A 15241-nucleotide genomic window follows, 5' to 3' on the forward strand; every position below is an offset into this window, starting at 1 on the left:
CCCTGCTCCCCAAATCCCCCCCCCCTCAGAGCCAGCAATGGAGCCCAGCTCCCACCTTGGCACCAGTTTTCCGGTGCTGCCAGACAATGGGAAGCCGCTTCCCTCTGCTCTTTGTCTCGTCTGTGCAGATAGTAAATTATTCAGGGATGAAACTGGAGATCTCTTGGAAGTGCCTGGCACAGGGGAGCCCTCCAGGAATAAAAACGCCAGACACATCCGAGCTCAGTTTCTGTCTGCGCGCGGTTTGAGGTGAAACCAGGCCATTTTTGGCAGTGATTTCTTTGCTCTCCGCCTTTTCACAATGGGTGTTTGAGCTTCCACGCTGATCAATTCAAAACACACCCCATGGATCACGCATTCGACCCGTGCATCGGCCGTGTGGCACCAAATTCGCCCTTGTAACTCCAATCCCCAGCCTGGACGAGGCTTAACCCAGCGATGATGGCACCGGGGACCGGTCCAAAGGGAGCCGGAGCATCACCGGAGCATCGCCTCCTGCTTTGCCCCTGTCATGGGATCTGCCCCCTGTGATGGTCATAGCCCCAAAATGCCCCCCCCCCCCTCCATGGGGTGGTTTCGGGCCATTAATCACCCCATTTCAGTGCCAGAACCTTTGAGCTCACAGGAAGCCGTTGGTGGGGCAGAAAGGGGAAGGAAGACATTGCAAGAGGGAGCAGCGGAAGGGGAGGATGGAGCCCCAAGGCGTGGGGATGGGCTGGCTCTGCATGGCAGTGCTCTGCTCCGGAGCTGGTGAGTGGGGCGCGGGGGGGTTCCCTCCATCTATGGGGCTGGGCGAGGAGGAAGAGGAGGAGGAAGGGGCGATGTGAAGGCAGTGGGTGTGCGACCACGGTGCCTGCTCAGGGGCCCCTTTGCAGCAGGGCAGGATGCTCCCCTGGACATTGCATGGGGGGAAAGGCTCAGGCCATGGCTTTATGGTCTGGCTGGGGTCTGGCTCATGTGCAGGGGCTGAACTGGGGTTTCCTGGGCTCTCCCAGCATTGATTTGGGCCCCAAATCCCCACGCTGGGCTCCCTCCTCCCTCTGGCCATCCCTTTGCTGGCCAAGGGGCAGGGATGCTCGGTGACCACCCGGCCCCTTGCTTGTCCACATCTCACCATGGGCTGGGTTGCTTGAGGACCCCGTTCCACCACCACAGAGCAGCACAGGCGGCTGCCCAGCACCAGTGGGATGCTGCTGGTGGCGTGGCCCTGCACGAGTTCCAACAAGCCTTTGCCAGCACCCACCGTGGCAACGCCACCGGTAGCATCCTCTGCCTTAGGGGGTGTTTGTCTCAGTGTGACCGTGGTGGGAGGGTGATGCCACGGACCCGTTGGCATCCCTTTGTCCTGAGGCCTCTCCCTAAGCCGTGGTGCTGCGGTGCCGGCTGAGCTCCTGGTGTGGGACCATGGCGGTGCAGCCCCATTCCCGCTCCATAGGGGCAGTTTGGGTGTGGGGAGGCGTTGACATCAGTTGATGCCCCTCATTCCCAGCTCTCATCCTCAAAGAGGATGCAGGCCACGGTGACGACGGCCTCGAGCTGCCGACAGACCCCAACGCAACCGCTGCGGGTACGGACGAGCTGACGACGTGGCCAACAGCCTCCCCAACCCCTCCTTGGAGCAGGGACCCCATCACCACCTCCGTGCAGCCACAGAGAGATGCTGCAGGCAACAAAACACGTGAGGAAGGCAAAGATGCAGCTTGGGAATGTCCTGCATCCCCCACAGAGACCTCTTGCCGCATCCCTTTGGGTATCTGCGAGCAGCCGGGCAGCATCCCTTATCTCTTCCCTTAGGAAGCGCATCAGCTCTTCCCATCAAGTACTGGTCCCCGGCCATCTTCGTGGGGGTTGCTCTGCTCGTGCTCTTCCTCACCTACCGCTGGACCAAGGGGGAAGGTGAGGGCCCCCCTTTTGCTCCGCAGCGCGTTGGGGCGGCAGGAAGAGGTAACAGCCACCTCCCAACCCACATCCTCAGAGCAGAGAGAGCCGCCTGCTCTGCTGCAGCTGGGTGAGCTCTGGGTGCGCGCTGGAGCAAGGGGGGCACGGAGCAAGAAACCCCGGGGGCCGCGGTGGGGCTGCCCCCTTGCTCGGTTTGCCTTGGAACGCCCAGGTTTGAACCCGGAACTCCCCTTCCTGCCCCGTGGTGGCCGCTATGGGGCCAGCTCAGCCCTTTGCTATAGCACAAAGCAAAGGTTTTCCTCCTCCTGCAAACCCCAAAGCTCGCAGAGCAGGAGGGGCTTGCAAAGCCCTTGTAAAGCCGTTGTAAACCCCTTGTAAAGCCCTTGTAAAGCCGTTGTAAAACCCTTGTAAAGCCCTTGTAAAGCCGTTGTAAAACCCTTGTAAAGCCCTTGTAAAGCCGTTGTAAAACCCTTGTAAAGCCCTTGTAAAGCCGTTGTAAAGCCCTTGCAAAGCCCTTGTAAACCCCTTCTAAGGCCCTTGCAAAGCCGTTGTAAACCCCTTGCAAAGTCCTTGTAAAGCCGTTGTAAACCCCTTGTAAACCCCTTGCAAAACCCTTGCAAAACCCTTTTAAAGCCCTTGTGAACCCCTTGTAAAGGCCTTGCAAACCCCTTGTAAAGCCCTTGCAAAGCCCTTGTAAACCCCTTGCAAACCCCTTGCAACCCCCTTGCAAAGCCCTTGTAAAGCCCTTGCAAACCCCTTGCAAACCCCTTGCAAAGCCCTTGTAAAGCCCTTGTAAAGCCCTTGTAAAGCCCTTGCAAACCCCTTGCAAAGCCCTTGTAAAGCCCTTGTAAAGCCCTTGCAAACCCCTTGTAAAGCCCTTGTAAAGCCCTTGTAACCCCTTTGTAAACCCCTTGTAACCCCCTTGTAAGGCCTTGTAAACCCCTTGTAACCCCCTTGCAAAACCCTTGTAAAGCCCTTGTAAAGCCCTTGTAAACCCCTTGTAAAACCCTTGCAAACCCCTTGCAAAACCCTTGTAAAGCCCGTGTAAAGCCCTTGTAAAGCCCTTGTAAACCCCTTGCAAAGCCCTTGTAAAGCCCTTGTAAAGCCCTTGTAAAGCCCTTGTAAAGCCCTTGTAAACCCCTTGCAAAGCCCTTGTAAAGCCCTTGTAAAGCCCTTGCAAAGCCCTTGCAAAGCCCTTGTAAAGCCCTTGTAAAGCCCTTGCAAAGCCCTTGTAAAGCCCTTGTAAAGCCCGTGTAAAGCCCTTGTAAACCCCTTGCAAAGCCCTTGTAAAGCCCTTGTAAACCCCTTGCAAAGCCCTTGTAACCCCTACATCTGCCCCAGCAGCAGGGACGAGGGACCGAGCCGCCTCCACCAACGACTCCTCAGGTGAGACGTGCTCACCCTGAGCCTTAGACCCTCCTTGACGTGGGCTTGGCGCCGTGAGCCCCATCCCAGCTCCTTGCCTTGCAGATCTGGGAGCCCTGGATGCCACCAAACCCGCTGCTGCCCAGGTGAGCCAGGAGCCCGGCAAGCCCCAGCCTGGGCCTCGGTTTCCCCACCCGGCACAGAGGAGGAGCACCCAGCACCCAGGGATGAGGATGCTCAGCGCAGCTCCTCAAGCAGCGCCTCTTGCAGGACGAGAGGAAAGAGCCAGAGAGACCCCGAGCCCTGGAGCGCACTGAAACCGCCTTCAGCGAGCAGGACCCCCAGGTGCTGCACCCCAATGCACCGAGCCCCAGTGCAGGGATGGGGGACACTGCCCCCCCCCCCCCAACATCTCATTTTGCTTCTCTCCAGCCTGATCCCCCCCAAGCTCCCAGTGGTCCCCATTGCTCCGGGGAGCCCGGTGCCGATTGAGCGCTCCCAGTGGCTTCCAGGGAGCCCGAGGGCAGCAGAGGGGCAGCGTGGGGACTGAGATGGGAAGATGCTCCAAGCATCGTGTGTCCCTGCGGTCCTAACCCTACGGACGCCCAAATCCTGGTGGGAACGGGGACCTGCGTGGGCCGTGGGGCTTGGGCACAGCGGAGCCAATAAAGACGGGTTTCATCCCAGAACCCCCTGCCCAGCCCCATTGTCACCTTTTCCCCATGGCTTGGAGCGGAGCAGAGGCGGTGCTGACAGCGAAAGGTGCGAAGGGCAAAGGAAACGCCAACGCTGGGGCCCGGTGAATCAGCGCTGCGGGGGGGGCCCCATCAGTTTGGGTGTGTGGGGTGCAGGTGGGTGCTGGGGGGGGGGGTGGCAAAGAGGCTCTGCAGCCCCCATGGGAGAGGTGCGAGGGGGGGGACTCAACCCCCAGCAAAGGGGTTGGGAATTTGGGAATGGGCATTTCAGCCCCCCCCCCCCCCCCATCCCAAACCCTTCGCCATCAACCCAAGTGCCTTGGTCCCCCAAAGCCTTGCTCCTCCAAGCCCTGCGCCCCCCATGAATCCCAAATCCCTGCAACCCCCAAACCCTCGGTCCCATCAGACCCCAAGGTTTGTGTCAAGGGGCCGGGCACTTGCACCCACACCAGTGGAAGGCGGCCCTGGTTGGACCCGGATGACCTTGAAGCTCCCTCCCAACCCAAACCAGGCTGGGATCCTGTGATTCTATAAATCCCAAAGCCCTGGGCCCCCAGACCTTGACCCCACAGCCCCAAACCCTTTTCTCCATGGATTCCAAGCCCTTTTTCCCATAGACCCCCAAAACCTTGGCCCCGGCCACCCCTTGACCCTTTAGACCCCAACCCTCAAGCCCTTGGTGCCCATAAACACTAAACCTTTGGACCCTCCTAAAGCCCAAACCTTTGGCTCCTTAAACCCCAAATCCTTGCCCTCCATAAACTCCAAATCCTTCATCCCTCAACCCCCAAATCCCTGGCCCCATAGACCCAAAATCCATGCACCCCCCCCCAACCCCAAGCCCCGAGAGCAGGATGAGGTTCTCTCTCTGCTCATCTCTTGAGCAGGGACCTAAACCTGCTTCTTCACCCCAAAGCATTGATGTGGAAGAGAAAATCACCATCACCACCACTGTCATCATCATAAAAAAAAGTCAAAAAAGGGTTTATTTTTTTATATATATATATAAAAAAAAATTTGTACAATTTTAGTTCCTCTATGAAAACCAGAAACCAACCAAACTTCCTACCAGGGCCGCACGGCTTCGAGCCACTGCAAACTGCAAAACCAAGCTTTTTATATATTAACAAAACCCCCCCAATTTTACACTTTACAACTTTCTACACGCATGCACAAGGGCTCGGCTCGGCGGAAACGCAACAACAACCCCCCCTTCCCCCCCCCAGGAACAAAACCCAAAAGGAACCAAAAAAAAGAAGGGTTTCTTCTGAAAATCCCAAGTGGAAAAATCCCTCCCCCCCCCATCTTTTCCCCGGCCGACCCACCCGCGCTCACCAAAGTCATCTCTTTGCACTAAACCACCCCAAAACGGGCTCCCTGCTGGGGGCTGGGGGGGGGAAACCTTCGGCCTCAAGAGGCTGGACCATGAAGGAGGGCTTGGAAACGCCTGAAAACTGGGGATGTCCTGGAAGAGGGGGGAGCTGGGAACCGTGGATGGGTTCGGACCCCCCCCCCGGACCCCTCCAGCATCTTCACTCTGCTCCTGGTACCCGCCTCTAAGGTGGCATCGGGACCACAGCCCCTCGCTGCCCTCCCCTGGCTTGGCACCTTTCGAGTGCTTTAGGACAAACTAAGCCCAAACCAACCCCAACCATGACCAAACCAACCCCCTCCTGCCCAGCCACAGCCTCCCCATGGGCCCTCCTTCCCCGAGGCTCCGGGATCCATAGGGAAAAAAAGAGCAATGAGCCCCAAATCAACCTAAAATCCATGAGGTATTTGTGACCTGAACACGACCGAGGGGAGGCAGAAGCTTGTGCGTCCCCATGGCGAGCCAGCTCGTGGGTCACCCCTCGCCATGGGATGCTAAGGACCTCCTTGAGCCACAAACACTCAGCATCCCCGCCAGGAACCGCTCGTTTCATTCCCACCGCTGGCTCCAGGTCCAGGATTGGACCCCAAGACACGTTTTAAGCTGCTCTGCTTGCAACCCACAGCCAGCACGAGGGAGCCCCACGGTGATGCTGCTGCCACCAGGGACGTGGATCACCTCGGGAGCAGGGAAACCACTTGGAAACCCCCTTCTGCTTCTCGTATCAACCAGCTTTGAGCTTGCTTTTGTTGAGAGCTCAGCGTGGAAAACCATCAGCGGAGAGGACGTTCCGAGAGGCAGGAAATGGTGTCCTGGATGCCAGCGGCTTCCACAGCAGCCACGGATCACGGAGCTGCTTGCAAAACAGTGCCCAGAAGAACCTCTAGGATTAAAAACCAGCCCCAGATGCTGGGCAATGGTTTAAGGCCAGAGCCAGGTAGAAAACAGGCAAGCGCGGAAGGTCCTTGGGACCTGACGGTGCTTGAAGACGCTGGTGATGAACACAGAGTTAGCCCTTGGGTTACGGCACCGCAGCGCCGGCTGTGCCCGGTGCACCTTCGGGGGGGATGCTACAAGGACCTGGGTTTCAGGGAGGAGGAGGAGGAGGAGGAGGAAGGGGCTCAGCCCACCCCGATGGCCAAGCCGAGGGCGAGCGCTCACAGGTAGGTGATGGAGGCAGGCAATGGGTGCTGCTTCCTGTAGTTCTGCCCTTGAGCCACGGCCAACCCGAGCCGCAGCGGAGGTGGTGAAGACGAGATGGACGGCGAGGGAGATGCTCTCCCCACCAGGCCCCTCTCCACCCCTCTCCAGCTCACACAGAGGTCTCTGACTGCAGCCTCATGACGAACTTGTGCGACTTGGGGTCCACGAACTCCTCCGAGAGCTTGAAGAACGGGATCTTCTTGGTGCTCACCACGAGGCTGAAGTCCTGGCGCTTCAGCACAAAGACCACCCCATCCTTCAGGCCGTTGGTCACCGGCTCCTCACTCACCAGCGTCCACTGCTTGGCCAACCAGCGGTCCTTGTGGTACTGGATGGTGGGCCCAGCCGTCAGGTACCGCTCCAGGAATGCCTTGGAGGAGGGAGAGGACATGTGAACATCACCTTCCCGTCCGGGTCCTGCGGCCCCAAGCTGCTCAGCAGGTCCTGCAGGAAACGCATCCCTGCGTGGCTGGTTCCCATCGCTGCACCCTGTTCCCTTGGGATTACGCCTGCTTTGCTGGTTCTACCCCCCAACTCCTTGTCCTCCCTTCTTGCAGTGGGGAAGAAAACCGGCGCCCAAGCGCTTCAAAGTCTGGACCAATCCCCTGGGAAAACCTGTGGGCCCATCCCACCTCACCGTGCCCCTCCAAACTCATGTTCTAACGGTTGGACTTGATCTTAAAGGTCTTTCCCTAGTTGTAATGGGAGCTCAATGGAATGGGAGCTTAAACTCAACCTGGCTTCCGATCCCACGATTGCACCCACCTTGGGCGTCATGTCGTGGGTGATGCAGAACTCGAGGTGCTGCAGGATGCTCTCCATGGTGTGGTAGGGCTGCTGCTTGGTGGTACGCAGGTACTTCTGCATGGCCCGGGCCATGGAGGCGAAGATGGCCTGAGCTGCCTCCCGCGGGTCCATGATCTCCCGGGGGTTCTTTTGGTCCTCCTCCTGCAGCCGCTTGATGTGGGTGAAGGCTTCTTCCACCGCCACCACCAGCCTGTGGGGAGGGAAGCCACGGGCACGGGCTCAGTTTGGATACAGACAAGAGACCCCTTGGGGCTGGGGAAGGGGAGCCATTTGCCCACCTAGGTACAGCAGGAAGCCACCTCCCACCCCAAAACCTCACAACGCATTGGGATGCTCTTCCCCAAAGAGCAGGGATGCTTCACATCGGAGGTGACCCCCTCCACCCTCCCCAGCACAGCCCAGGTCCTCATGGGGGTCCTGGCACGGGCACCCCACAGGACCCGCAGTGATGGGGCACCCGTACCTGGCGCGGCGCTTCCGCACCCGGCGCTCGTGCTCTGCCTCCTCGTAGTAGTACTCGTTGTGGCTGTTGTCCCGGCGCCGGGCGGCCGCCGCGATGACGGCGCGGGACTGGCCCGTGGAGTTGTTGGTGCTGTTTTCTGCGGGGAGAAGGATGAGGTTTTCCCCGCTGTGAGGGTGCCGAGGCGCTGGCACGGGGTGCCCGGAGGAGCTGCGGCTGCCCCATCCCTGGCGGTGCTCAATGGGGCTCGGAGCACCCTGCTCCAGTGGAAGGTGCCCCTGCGCACGGAGCTGGGTGAGCTTGAAGGTCCCATCCAACCCAAACCATTCCATGATGGATTGGGACCTATAGGGATGCTGGGGAGGGACTCTTCATTAGGGACTGCAGTGACAGGACAAGGGGTAACGGGTTCAAACTGAAACAGGGGAAGTTTAGATTGGATCTAAGGAGGAAATTCTTTCCTGTGAGGGTGCTGAGGCACTGGAATGGGTTGCCCAGGGAGGTTGTGAATGCTCCATCTCTGGCGGTGTTCAAGGCCAGGTTGGATGAAGCCTTGGGTGCCCTGGTTTAGTATGAGGTGTCCCAGGGTTGGAACTGGGATGATCGTCAGGTCCTTTCCAACCCTGACTATTCTATGGTTCCATGATCTGGAGAAGGTTGGAGAGCGGCTGCGCTCTGCCCAGAGCCAAGAGGAGAGGAAAACACAGGGACGGGGAAGGGAATGAGGAGAGAGAACAAGAGGAAAAGCGCGGGGAAGGGGAGCTCACCCTCGCCGAGGGAATAGACTTTAAACCCCGACATTTTCTTGGACAGGACGGACTTTGGCAGGTTGAGGAGGGCAGGGTTGTAGACCGGGAAGTCGTGGTAATAGTTCTCCAGGATCCACACGGCCGCTCGCTGGATGCTGCAGGGCCACAGAGCGCTGGTTAGCACCGTGCCAGGGGCAGGACGAGGACTCAGCACCACGAACACCCTGGGGTGTGCGTGTGTGTGTGTGTGTGTCCCCTCCGACCCCAGCAGCCCGTACCTGAGGTGTCCAACGTTGTAGAAGCGGCTGGCCCCGTCGGCCGAGCGCACGGCCTTGAGGGTGAACTGGGGCTGGAGCTGCCGCAGCTCCAGCAGCACCACGGCCAGGTAGTGCACGAAGAGCAGCGCGTCCACCAGCGAGACGGCGAACTGCACCACCCCTTGGTAGTTGCGGTCCCGGGAGTCCAGGATGCGCACCCCGTAGAAGAGCCAGTAGGAAACGACGAGGAGGAAGACGAGCACCATGAGCAGCGCTCGGAAGACGAAGACGCGGGGGAAGAAGGCTTTGGGGCGGCGGAAGAAGAGGGCCCAGCTGCCCAGCAGGAGGATGAGGAGTTTGAAGGCCACGGAGATGAAGAGCCCTTCGCAGGGGGTCCCGCAGGGCTCCAGCTCCTCCCGCCACAGCAGCTGGGGCAGGAGCATGAAGGCGAGGGGGGTGAGGAAGGCGAGAAGGGCCAGCGCCCCGGCCAGCGCGACGCCCAGGTGCCGGGAGCAGTCCAGATGGGCGCTGTCCTCCATGTCCTTGGTGATGCGGGTGATGTCGTCGTGCGAGATGCTGTGCTCCGAAGTCCCCGTCACCACGGTGGTGGTCTCGCCCCAGTTGTCATCCTAAGGAGGGTGGGTGGGTTACAAAGGGGATGGTTTGGTGCTTCCCCCATCACCAGCACCCTCTCCACCCCAACTCCCATCCACCAAACCTCCAAGCCCGGCGCGCTGCCTGGTGCCATCACCCCCATTGAGGTGGAAGCCTCGGCTCGGGGTCCGGGGGGATGCAGTGATTTGGCCTCCGGGACCCTATGGGAAAGCCCCGTCGGCAGCTCCGCGCCGCGCTGCAGCTCTCCGGCAGCTTTGGGAGCAGGAAGCATCCCGGTTCCAGGCAAACCCCCTCATTAGCAGGGCCAGAAGGAACATGCCCGGCTGCTGCCCCAACACAGCCTCACCGCTGCTCCTCCTCCAGCGCCGCGCCGGGCAGGACAGAGGCAGCGGTGATCCAGCAGCTCGGAGCACCAGAGCGACCATCCCTGCTTCCAAAATCCCCCTCCCTCCTCCAGCCAGAGGGTGCAGAACGACCCATTCACTTCCACGTTCTGCCTCGCAGCTCCTTGGCAGCCCTGAAGCTTGGGGGTTTATCGCATCCTATTTCCCCCCTCTGGATTTCCATGGGAAAGCCGGCAACTCCATGGCAAAGAGCAAACTAAAGCCACAGCCTGGGGGGTTCTGGAGCCACGGGGAGCAGTGGAGGGGCTGGAGGGGGACCCGTCCAAACCCCAGCCCATCCCCAGGTGAACCCAGGCTCAGCCACTGGCATCCCAGCCTCTGCCAGCGCCGGCTTCTTGGTGGGGGAAGATGAAAAGAGCTGGAGCCGCCTGTGTAGGTGGCTGGGAGGGGATTAAAGCCAAGGACTGGCCGGAGGATCCTGGTACCCAGAGCAGGGGAACAAGGGACCCCCATGGGACCACGGGGCTGGGCTGGAGGGATGCAGCACGGAGCCTCCTCCGCATCAACCTGCTCCCTGGTGGGATCCTGCTGCCGCCTGCGCGCGGCCAAGCCGGCATCACCTGCAGGCGCCGAGCGAGGATTCGGTTAATCCCTAGGGAGTGGATCCCCACGGATTGGGTCCCCAGGGTGTTTTTCCACCCGGGGCACCCCGTGCCCACCCCAGGGTGCCGCGAGAGCCGGGCCCCTTTCATCTGCACCGGCGCTGCCCGCCCGCCCTCGCCGCCGGCGCAGGGCCAGCCCAACCGGCTCGACCGGAGCACTGGGCACGCCGGGATCCCAGCAGCATCCCCACGGCAGAGCCCGGATGCCAACCCCGCTCCTCCCCGTGCCCAGCTCACCCTCTCGTCCCCCCGCGTGGATTCATTGTCCAGCAAGGGCTCGCCCGGCGCTTGGATGGTCACTGACTTGTCCCCGCGGCTCCCATCGCGGCTCTTGGAGCGATGCCGGTCCCGCCGCTCCCTGCAGGGCGCAAGAGAGGAATGCGTTGGGTGCGCTGGGGTGACAGCACCCGCTGAGGCCACGGGCACGCAGCAACCCCTCACCTGTGCTTGCGGGAGCTGCGGGAATGCCCGGACTTGTAGGAATACCCCGAGTATTGCGACTCATTGTCCATGGTGTCGGAGCGCCGGGGCTTGTGCCGCTCCACGCTGAGGGGCTTGGGTCTCCCCGGCCTCGGGACAGCGGCCAGGGCCTCCTTCAGAGGGGGCTTCTTCAGGCCCAGGGGCACCTTCAAGAAGTCGACCGTCACCTTGAAGGACTCTATTTTGATCACCGGGTTGGGCTCGTCTCAGGAGAAAACAGCTCGCCTGCCTGCAGAGGGAGGGGGAGGCTCAGCAGCCGTGGGGAAGCATCCAGCAATCCACCGGGGTGCTGGCGAGCGTCCCCTCACCGCCACACACGTTATCCCTGTACCACCACCCGCATTATCCCTGTACCACCACCCGTGTTATCCCTGCACCACCACCCGTGTTATCCCTGTACTACCACCCATGTCATCCCTGTACCACCACCCATGTCATCCCTGTACCACCACCCGCATTATCCCTGTACCACCACCAGTGTTATCCCTGCACCACCACCTGCGTTACCCCTGCACCACCACCCATGTTATCCCTGTACCAACACCCGTGTCATCCCCGCACCACCACCTGTGTTATCCCTGCACCAACACCCATGTCATCCCTGCACCACCACCCGTGTCATCCCTGCATCACCACCCGTGTTACCCCTGCACCACCACCCGTGTCATCCCTGTACCACCACCTGTGTTATCCCTGCACCACCACCTGAGTTATCCCTGTACCACCACCTGTGTTATCCCTGCACCACCACCTGAGTTACCCCTGCACCACCACCTGTGTTATCCCTGCACCACCACCTGTGTTATCCCTGCACCACCACCTGAGTTATCCCTGCACCAACACCCATGTCATCCCTGCACCACCACCCGTGTCATCCCTGCACCACCACCTGTGTTATCCCTGCACCAACACCCATGTCATCCCTGCACCACCACCTGTGTCATCCCTGCATCACCACCCGTGTTATCCCTGCACCACCACCTGCGTTATCCCTGCACCACCACCCGTGTCATCCCTGTACCACCACCCATGTTATCCCTGTACCACCACCCGTGTTATCCCTGCACCACCACCCGTGTTATCCCTGTACCACCACCCATGTCATCCCTGTACCACCACCTGTGTTATCCCTGTACCACCACCCATGTTATCCCTGCACCACCACCCGTGTTATCCCTGTACCACCACCAGTGTTATCCCTGCACCACCACCCATGTTATCCCTGTACCAACACCCGTGTCATCCCTGCACCACCACCCATGTTATCCCTGTACCACCACCTGTGTCATCCCTGCACCACCACCTGCATTATCCCTGTACCACCACCTGTGTTATCCCTGCACCACCACCTGCGTTATCCCTGTACCACCACCCGTGTCATCCCTGTACCATCACCCGTGTCATCCCTGTACCACCACCTGCGTTATCCCTGTACTACCACCCATGTCATCCCTGCACCACCACCTGCGTTATCCCTGTACCAACACCCATGTCATCCCTGTACCACCACCTGCGTTATCCCTGTACCACCACCTGCGTTATCCCTGTACCACCACCCGTGTTATCCCTGCACCACCACCTGCTTTACCCCTGCACCACCACCCATGTTATCCCTGTACCAACACCCGTGTCATCCCTGTACCACCACCCATGTTACCCCTGCACCACCACCCATGTTATCCCTGCACCACCACCCATGTCATCCCTGCACCACCGCAGCTCCAGCCCTGGTGGCAAACACGGATGGGACACGAACAGGGAAAAGGAATCTGAGGCATTTTGAGGCACTTCTGTTTTCTCCCCTACCCAAGCTGAGTTTGGGGCGGCCCCTTCCCCTTCCGTAACGATGAGCTTCTGCTTCGGGTGATTTACGCTTCCATTACCACCGCAGTCAGGGTTTTAACTGCCAAAAGGGTGCTGAGGGTGGGGGCCACGAGAAAAAGAAACAGAAACAGGAATGAATAATTGGGTGCAGGCAGCGTTTCAGGCCCATCTCGCAGCGCAGGGCTCTGCCTGGACACGCTCCCCAGCGCGGAGCCGGGATCTCACAGCCAGGAGATCAGCCTGGAGCCCTGGTGTGTGCGGAAGAGCATCGCTCCACACCGGCCTTGCTCTGGGAGACATTGAGGGGGGGCTCTGGGGATGGCAGCCGCATCCAGAGGCTGGTTCAGCATCACAAGGCTGTCTCGGGGCAGATAGCATCACCCTGAGCACTTACTCACGGCTACCACATGGTTGTGAGCCAGCCCCAAACTCCCACTGCAGCCTTCTATAGACACGCAAGTACGTAAATACATACACACGCATGATGCTAGAACCCCAGACTGGTTTGGGTCGGAAGGGACCTTAAAGCTCATCTAAAGGGACCCCTTCCACTAGAGCAGGGTGCTCCAACCTGGCCTCGAACACTGCATCCAAACCTTCTCCCTTCAACCCATTCCAGCGCCTCAGCACCCTCCCAGGGAAGAGCTTCTGCCTAAGAGCTCATCTCAGTCTCCCCTCGGGCAGGTTCAAGCCATTCCCCTTGGCCTGTCCCTGCATCCCTTGTCCCAAGTTCCTCTCCAGCTTCCCTGCAGCCCCTTTAGGTATGGAAAGGCTGCAATAAGGTCTCCAATACCCACCTATGCCACCCTCTGCTGGCTTGGGAAAAGAACTCCTTGGCAAAAGCAGGATCTGCCTCAACGCTCTCGAGCCCAGGCCCCCCACTGGTTTTGGGGACCCCTAACTGCTCACAGCCCTGCCTTGGGTTTGGAGCTGGGGCTGTGATCCCACCAGGAAAGGGACCTGGACACTGGTGGGAGCCACCAGGTGCTGCCTGACCCATGCTGGGGGTGCTGGACCCTATCAGAGGGGTCCTGCCTGATCCCCGCTATGGGTGCTGGGGGGATGCAGGCATTGGGCACGCCCCAAGCTCCTTGTGCTGTGTTTGGGGGTGGACCCGTGCCGGGTAACCACGGCGATGCCATTTTGACCAAATAAAAGCCAAATGTCTTTTGGCCTCTTTTCCAAAGTCTCAAGAAGGGGGGAGATGGGGTCAAGGAGGCAAAAAGGGGGGGGTGTCCTTTTGTCCCACATGCTGGATGCTCACACGTTTATCGCTATGGCAACAACCCACCCCCCTACACACCGGTTGTCTAGGAGATGGCAACAGGGTCCGGAGCTCGTCCCGGCATTCCCAGCTTCCATGGGGGATGGGGTTGGGAGAGAAAGGACCCCCCCAATCTCCTGCCAGCCCCCCCCCCTTCCCATTCCCTTAATGGGCTTTGTTTGCAGGCAGGGATTGAGTTTCTGCTGGGAACAACGCTGGGGCCTCCTCAGCACCAGGCTTGTCCCAGCCTGGCCCATGAGGAGCCCCGGGATGGGCACTCACCGGCTGCAGGCGGGTGCAGTCCCCGCGGTCACCGAGGCACTCGGAGCATCCTGAGCCTCCTGCTGGGGCCGGCATCCAGCGGGATGGGGGCTGAGCATGGAGGGGGGGGGGTGTCACGGGGTGGGTGCTCGCGCCGGGGGTCCGCGGTCGAGCTGGAGGGAAGGAAGAGAGGAGGAAATGAGGATCCCGGTGTCCCCGCGGTGCTGGGATGCAGGGGGGGGGCATCGCATCCCCAGGGATCTGGACCACGTGTGGGCCGTGGCAGCCCCTCAGGCACAGCACGAGCCAAGGTCCTTGTCCCGCAGGTCACCCACCCCTGCTTCCCCTGGCACATCCACCCTAACCCCTGATGAGCACTTGGGAAGGGGAAGAAAATGAGGGTGGGCTTGAAACCCACCCCCAGACACCACCACAAACCCAGATCCTGCCCTGGCATCACCTCTGCGGTGCACGGCACCCGGCCCTGTACCACCAGCACCCTCCTGCCGTGGGATATGAGGTGCCCACAGCCAGCCCAGGCACTGCCCTGGCACCTCCAGCCAGAGCCGGGCACCATGGAGAGGCGCAGCTGATGCATCGGCCAAAATCAGGATGGGGTTTTCCAACTCGCCTCCATCGTTCAAGGCATCTCCCCATGCATTTAATGCTCCACAATGCTGCGGCCACGCTTCCAGGCCACCCTCAAGTCAGGGGTGCACTGATGGCGTGGGCACCCCGGGGCTGTCCAGCTCCCAAAGGCAAAGCCAGAGCTGGGAGATGGGGGTTAATCCATCCAGACTGGAACAGGCCACATCCCAATGGACACTGCTCTGCGGGGAGCAAGCAAGGAGCCATAGGAAGGGCTGCAGTGAGCCCAGCCCCTGGGTCCCAAGCTGGTGACAGCACAAGGTCATGGGCAGAGGTTTTGGGGCGCTTTCCCAAAGCAGAGCAGCGGCTCCAGCCCGATCCATGGATGAACCAAGG

General features: G+C 60.4%; 3 protein-coding genes across 3 annotated transcripts in view; 1 reads left to right on the forward strand and 2 right to left on the reverse strand.

The window, feature by feature from the left end:
* S100A11 (S100 calcium binding protein A11) overlaps positions 1-15241 on the reverse strand; it is a 112820-nt gene that overhangs the window by 35822 nt on the left and 61757 nt on the right. The gene's annotated exons all lie outside the window — the stretch shown is intronic.
* The window catches only part of COPA (COPI coat complex subunit alpha), a 79403-nt gene that overhangs the window by 4692 nt on the left and 59470 nt on the right, over positions 1-15241 (forward strand). The window lies entirely within an intron of this gene.
* On the reverse strand, positions 6376-11156 carry VANGL2 (VANGL planar cell polarity protein 2). The gene is made up of 7 exons (XM_057423292.1): positions 10870-11156; positions 10666-10786; positions 8829-9436; positions 8569-8705; positions 7805-7940; positions 7300-7531; positions 6376-6904 (listed from the first exon to the last, which is right to left on the reverse strand). Exons 1-7 carry the CDS (start codon positions 10938-10940, stop codon positions 6644-6646), a joined length of 1566 nt encoding a protein of 521 aa, XP_057279275.1. The 5' UTR covers positions 10941-11156; the 3' UTR covers positions 6376-6643.

The sequence above is a fragment of the Pezoporus wallicus genome, unplaced genomic scaffold (genome assembly GCF_028554395.1).
Source record: "Pezoporus wallicus isolate ANWC-B61680 ecotype Strahan unplaced genomic scaffold, APGP_CSIRO_Pwel_v1 scaffold_8441, whole genome shotgun sequence".
Classification (NCBI taxonomy): Eukaryota; Metazoa; Chordata; class Aves; order Psittaciformes; family Psittacidae; genus Pezoporus; species Pezoporus wallicus.

What these genes read in the sequence shown, in the direction of transcription:
- VANGL2 (XM_057423292.1), bottom strand. Translation starts at nt 10,940, where the DNA reads ATGGACAATGAGTCGCAATACTCGGGGTATTCCTACAAGTCCGGGCAT. An exon ending in TACAACGTTGGACACCTCAG is followed by an intron (nt 8,706 to 8,828) that starts GTACGGGCTGCT and finishes GTGGCCCTGCAG; the next exon opens with CATCCAGCGAGCGGCCGTGT. An exon ending in AGTCTATTCCCTCGGCGAGG is followed by an intron (nt 7,941 to 8,568) that starts GTGAGCTCCCCT and finishes TTCTCCCCGCAG; the next exon opens with AAAACAGCACCAACAACTCC.